This window comes from Olea europaea, unplaced genomic scaffold (assembly GCF_002742605.1).
Source record: "Olea europaea var. sylvestris unplaced genomic scaffold, O_europaea_v1 scaffold3257, whole genome shotgun sequence".
NCBI classification, from domain to species: domain Eukaryota; kingdom Viridiplantae; phylum Streptophyta; class Magnoliopsida; order Lamiales; family Oleaceae; genus Olea; species Olea europaea.
The window spans coordinates 60825-67443 of record NW_019251459.1 but is presented as its reverse complement, the minus strand read 5'-3'; the positions used below and the strand labels follow the sequence as shown (position 1 = coordinate 67443).

Here is a 6619-nt window from a genome sequence, read left to right as displayed (position 1 = left end):
AAATGTATATATATGATAATATTGAAATGTAGAAGGCTAACTTTGTAGCTAAAGATTGATGATCAATTAGCTACTCAAATAATAAATGTGATATTAAATGCAGTTATTCTCAAAATAAAGGTTTTCTCAACTTTTATCTTTGTCGAACTTGACCCAAAAAAATCTATATTTTACCGATTTTTAGTCAAAGTAACAAGTGTACTCGATCAATCCTTTATGTTAAATAATTTTCTAGAGTTGGACTTTCTACAGGACCAATTGATCTAATTCGATAGGTTTAGCAAGTTATTTCAAAAACAATCTCACCTTTTCCCTTTGCTTTTTTAGTCAAAATAACATGTTTTCTCAATCAATAAATCGAGTTAAAATTTTTTCTAGAGTTGGACTCTCTATTGGACCAATTGATCTCAATCATTATGTTAAGCTAGTTACTTAAAAAAAAAAAATCTCACTTTTCTTAGTTTTCTACTTAAAATTATTTAATTTATAATTAAAAAGCAATAATTTAAATTATTAAGTTAATTTACATTTATAATTTTTTTCATCTATTAAAATTAATAAGAAAATGGAAAAGAAAGGAACATAAAACATGAAGAAGAAAGACTTCCCAAGTATACACATGAACAAAAATAGGAAAAGAAATTTTTATTTTTTTATTTTTTATTTTTAAACTAATGTTGGAAAATAATTAGTTCAGAACTGTAACAACTTCATCTCAAACATACTTTGTTGTCATGGCTCATAACTCCTATTCGCTTCACCCTCGAAGAAATTCTTCCACACTGGATGTTGTTTCCATACCCTCTCTGTCATCAAATCGATTGGGACGCCTTTCGTCTCCGGCAGAAGGAAGACGACGAAAAGCCCCATTACAAAAATCCACGCAGAGAAGAAGAAGAATATATAGGATTGTAAATGGCAAAGCATTGACAGGAAAGCCTGTGCAATTAGGAAAGTGAAAACCATATTTGAACTAACTGCAAAGGCAAATCCTGCAGTTCTTGTTTCAAGAGGGAACGTTTCACTTGGAATTAACCAACCAAGGGGACCCCAAGACCATGCGAACGACATTACAAATGTGCACACCAGTACCACAACAACTGCTGCTAGAGTCCTGTCAAGTGAACCTGTTTCTTTCAAGTGGAAATGTAGGATAAATCCGATAGCAAGCTGCACAAGAAACGAACAGAGTTGGGTTTAATTTCGACAATACAGTGTAATAGATAAGATTTTAACTTCTTTTTCTTCTTTATTGTGTCTAGTTCTAACCTTGGACCAGAACATCGGGTGGCAGTTAAGCATGTGACATAATATGGACAAAGAAGAAAATAGAGAGATAAAACAGATGCATTTAGGTCTATTCGAGCTTTTCGCTAGAGTTTGATTCATCAAAAGTTGATTCTAGATCTGCTCTGCTCATAATTTATGAGGAGTTCATAATATCAAGTTGAATTTTTAAACGACTTAGAACTTGACTTGAATTAGCTCATTTGATGCCCTTTTCATAGGAAAACATGGTAATGTACCTGGGAAATAAACATTTGGACACAAGCTTGGAGAAGCAACAACCTCCTTCCAACTTTATCAACGGCGTATATTGACACAAAAGTGCTACCAACGTTCACAAGGCCGGTGATAACTGAGGACAATAAAGAGGCATCCGCCTTGAATCCCAAAGTTTGGAATAGAACCGGTGCGTAGAACATGATCGCGTTAATGCCAGTGAATTGCTGGAAGATTTGGAGGAAAATGGCAATAATTAGAGGCGGCCTGCTGGAACGCTTCATGAGTTTCTTGATCGGTTGCTTAACTTGGCGCGCTTGTTCACAGGCAGCCACTATTTGTTGAAATTCAGTATCAACATCATTGACACCCCTAATCTTTATAAGTGCTGCCTTGCCTTCGGCTTCTTTGCCTCGTTCCACGAGACTCGGGGGAGTTTCTGTGATGATCAAAGAACCAAAGAGTAATACGACTGCTGGAACAGCTGCCAGGCCAAGAGAGAGTCTCCAGCCATAGGGATGCACCATTGATGTGCCATAATTTACAAGGTTAGCAATAAAAATTCCTATAGTAACAAAGAGTTGGAAGAGAATGTTGACAGCACCCCTGTGCTGTACAGGTGCAATTTCTGTCAAAAACAAGGGAACTGCCTGCAATTTTCAATGCACTCAACATTAGGGGAATTTTATCATAACCCATTATGCTAGAATTTCAAGAAATAGTGATGTATCCTAAAAATTATTCATAATGAACGGACGAATCAATATTAAAATAACCACAAAATATTCATTTCCAGTTCGCAGATCAATTTACTTCAAACTAAACGAAGAAATTGATTGTCTTATGGTAATTAGGACAGAAAAACTATTCATATAATCATATTTAACTTTAATCACTTCCTATATTTTTTAGCCTAACATAACAAACAACGAAGTCGAAATGCAATTCCAAATAAAAAACTCAGAATATTTTCATGAAAAAATTTACTAGTAGTTTTTAAATTTAAAAAAAAATTATATGTTAAAAGTGTGAGTTTTTCATATACACACCTCATTTCCAAATCCTACCCCAATGCCAAAAAGAATTCTCCCTATAATAAGCATCCATTTCATCTGAGCAGCAGCACTCAAAGAAGCACCAGCAATGAAAAATGTTGATGCCATAAGAATTGTGGGCCTACGTCCTAATATAGTGCATGCCTTTGATGCAAAAAAACTGGCTACAAGGGCAGCTAGGTACAAGGATGATGTGAAGAGTTGGAGCATTTGATCATCATATTTACAGTAGTTGTTTTCTGATGCATGAATCTTTCTTTCATGAACTTTGGGAAAAAATTTGATCAAGAAATCATCCATTCCACTAACTCCACCTGATCAACAATAGACAAAGTAAATAAACATATATAAATATGAGCGTGAAATGAGACCCGAATGACAGAGAAGGATTCATGGAATTGTTCATAATCTGCAAATAATCTTGAATCCACCATATGCGAAGATATATTAGCCAAAGGTCTAAATTTTACGTTACCTGAAATGCCGATGTCATAACCGAACATTAGGCCACCAAAGGCTGCAAGAATCCAACATGCCAATACATATAATGTAATCTTAGACTTGAAAAAATCTGATTCTTGATTCGCCATTGTTGTTTCTATGAGAATTCCAAAGATGTTAAAAAATGCAGAAATTTGCTTGATATATCTCTGACAGACAAAGAAAGGAAAAAAGGAAATTTGTTATCCTAAGATTTTCAAAGTTATTTAGATATGTGCAGTGGAGAGGGAGAGACGAGAGCTAAAATGAATGTAAAATTCTTTGCTCTCGACTCTCTCTGTTCCTGGAGATGAGATGAAGATGATGATGTTAATCTAGTGTTTAAATCCATGAAAAAATGGCCACATTTAAAGTGGATATTTTACTATATTTAGGTACTGTAAATTCGGATAAATTTGCGGATATTGCTATGGATATGGAATGAGCTTCAGGAATGGCAAATAAAAATAATTAGAAGGTAATCACGGCGTTAATTTCTTCAGACAGCTATTTTTGTTGACTCAGAATCAAATTTGACAAAAAAAAAAAAAAATAAGAATTTATTATTTCATTTATACTAAGAGTAATGTTATTTAGCCCATTGAGATTACGACATTAATTTTTCTTCAAACAACTATTTTTGTTGACTCGGAATCAAATTTGACATAAAAATACAAGAATGTATTATTATATTTAGTATAATGTTATATGACCCATTGCGGTTGCAACCCCAGTCCAAACGCATTTAATGTGGCATTAAATGCATCATCTAGACTAAGTTTGTAATCCGAGTGGGGTTAAATAGCATTATTTTTATATTTACAATTTGAATTCAGTTGAGTTGACTGAAAATTATTGATAGAAGCCTTGACATCTTTTCACATGCGTGTGAGACCCACGTAAATAAAAAAAATTCCAAAAAAAATGATCCCACCCTCTATTGTGAGTGTTTGGAAGGCTCTCAACCACTCACTGTCAATATAGCAAAGTTCTTACAATTTTAGTACTAAAATGATATCCACAGAGCACTAATATTATGGCTGATTTGAAATCTCTCTTTGGATTCTTTGCTTCTCGGACATTTGTTACAATCTCATAATTTGTATCACATCGTGGCACTTCACCTCGATTATCATAGTGTACAATGGGATTCCCATTTCCAGCAGACACATTCCACCAACAATAAAACATGATCACAACAAATTCGCCCATAAATGTATACCACCCAATTATTTTTAACAAACTAGAAGAACAAAATTTTGAGGAACTTTAAGAATATGAGGCAAGAAGTTAAGTTAAGTTGTAGAGTCTAATTATTGCCTCTACACGGACCAAAATTTCACTAAAGACAGTTTAGAAATTTCATATTTGTAATTTCAATTTTGCCCTAAACTTTATATATATATATATATATAGGGTGATTAAATTGCCACCACAATTTTTATTTGATACGCCATATTTTAATTACAGTTAGGTTCTTCAATCTTTACTCACTATAGCAAATATTTTCTTAATTTTTTCATCAAAATTTTATCTTCAACCTTCCATTAATTAGTACGTCTCGTCTTTGTATCTACATATTTTATTTTCATGCTTTGAAATGAGTAAAAAATAAACTTTTGAACTTTTTATTTTTTAAAATATGATAAGAAATAAGTTGTTTTATGCCATTTCAACGGACTTTTGACATAAAACTATTATCAAACACAAAATATGTTAACTAATGGAAAATTTGAGGATAAAAATGATATAAAAAACAGTTAGGGACATAAATGTTATAATAGTTAAGAATTTTAAGTGTAACCAAAATATAATTAAGAAATAAAAATTATAGTGTGAATATAATTATCCTTTATCCAAATAGCTATTCAAAAAGTTCCAATTTTCTCTTAAATATTTATGTAATTAAACACATAGATGCCTGATGTTAAATGTTTATCCACATAGCTATTCAAAAAGTTCCAATTTTCTCTTAAATATTTATGTAATTAAACACATAGATGCCTGATGCTAAATGTAAGAAGGTGATATTCTTGTAAATAGGAATATTTAACTATCATGTGTTAAATGGAAGAATGTGTATATATATATATCCGCCATTCTCCCCAAAAATAGACTTGAACCCTGGAGGATTCTCTGTTACTGCTTAGATAGGCCTTGACCTTATGTAAGAAAGTAACACTTTTATTTTATGTAAGAAAGGAGAGACTTCTATGGAGTAGTGTATGTTCCTTCATGGTGGAGCATGTTTCATATAGCTGACTCGAACTGTCTACTTATGGTACAAGAGTTGTCTAATAGATGTGCAAAATCAATTAACGGCATTGCCCCTTCTCTATACGTTTTGTACCCAATCAAAATAAGAGAACACGTTGATTCAAGTCCATGCTAGGTTTTACAACTATGGGTACATAGGATCCCATATAATGATCGAGGCTCCATCTGCACTTACTCATCTCGCGAATGAGAATGGATAGTTTGCGCATCCAACTCATGGGTAGTTAGAGAATCGGTGAAAAAATCATACTTTCTTTTAATAGTAACTGTTGCAAGCAAGACTTAGATTTAAAAAATGAAATAAAATAAAATAAAAATCTCCTTTTTAATAACTTAATTTATTGACGAAATGCTTCAACTATATGATATTAAAGCATGTAAAAGTTATGAAATCGTGCTTCAATTTTATGATAAATAAGCATATAGAAGTTATAAAAATCAAATCTGTGTCAGTAGTTGGGTAACTAAAACACATTATATTCCCTTGTACCAATTGCATCTCATTTATTAATATTAAAAAAAAAAAAAAAGTTTAACCTCAATGTTGAGGGCCCCCGCCACCCCGCCCCATCCCGTCCCATCCCAACCCACCCTTTGGAGCATCATGAGGGAGGTAAATCGCGGGATGTACCCCAGGAAGTCAAGGAATAAGAGCTTGTCCGTGTAAGTGTTATGTCTTAGATCCAATCAACCTTGGACATAAATACTTTTAATATATAATTAATGCAATTTAATAGCAGATTTATTATTTAATTAATAGACAATTAAATTAAATAATAGAGTCCGTAGATTCAAATCTTCGTAATTTGTTAGTCATAAGGAGTTGTGATTGTAAGATACAAATTACATGTGATTGAATCTTAAATCGTCCGTGGTCGTAAGTAATAACGAGATACGGATATCGTTATTACGGATAGACCATCACGTGTGACATTTCTTACTTGTGAAATAAGTAGTTGATCGCACAAGTTAAAGTGTGGTGACACTTAAATGAACACGTGGATGTTTTGTTATAGAACAAAATATTGGAGACTTGTCGAGAGATTCCACATGGATAACTATCTGAGTGTCAGTTATTAATCTCTAACGTTTGGTAATGGGATTGGTCCTTTTGACTTGAGGTCGTCATAGTACCTTATACGAGGACGGTCATGCTTTGACGGTGTTGGATGTTGCTCTGCCAAGGACCACTAATACGATATCGTTCGGGTATATCAAGAATCATATGAAGGTTGTGAATAACCAATAAAGGATTCGTCACTCTTAGATAGTAAGAGATTATGATCTGCATTTCATTCAATTAA

General features: G+C 33.0%; 1 protein-coding gene across 1 annotated transcript; it reads right to left on the bottom strand.

The window, feature by feature from the left end:
- Positions 1-630: 630 nt before the first annotated feature.
- Positions 631-3380, bottom strand: LOC111385710 (sugar transport protein 8-like). The gene is made up of 4 exons (XM_023010129.1): positions 3034-3380; positions 2553-2872; positions 1527-2153; positions 631-1170 (listed from the first exon to the last, which is right to left on the bottom strand). Exons 1-4 carry the CDS (start codon positions 3146-3148, stop codon positions 733-735), a joined length of 1500 nt encoding a protein of 499 aa, XP_022865897.1. The 5' UTR covers positions 3149-3380; the 3' UTR covers positions 631-732.
- Between the last annotated feature and the right edge of the window lie 3239 nt (positions 3381-6619).

Coding starts and splice junctions, on each gene's coding strand:
- LOC111385710 (XM_023010129.1), bottom strand. CDS start 3,148: ATGGCGAATCAAGAATCAGATTTTTTCAAGTCTAAGATTACATTATAT. Junction 2,873..3,033: donor TTATGACATCGGCATTTCAG/GTAACGTAAAAT, acceptor ATTGTTGATCAG/GTGGAGTTAGTGGAATGGAT. Junction 1,171..1,526: donor TCCAAATGTTTATTTCCCAG/GTACATTACCAT, acceptor TTTCTTGTGCAG/CTTGCTATCGGATTTATCCT.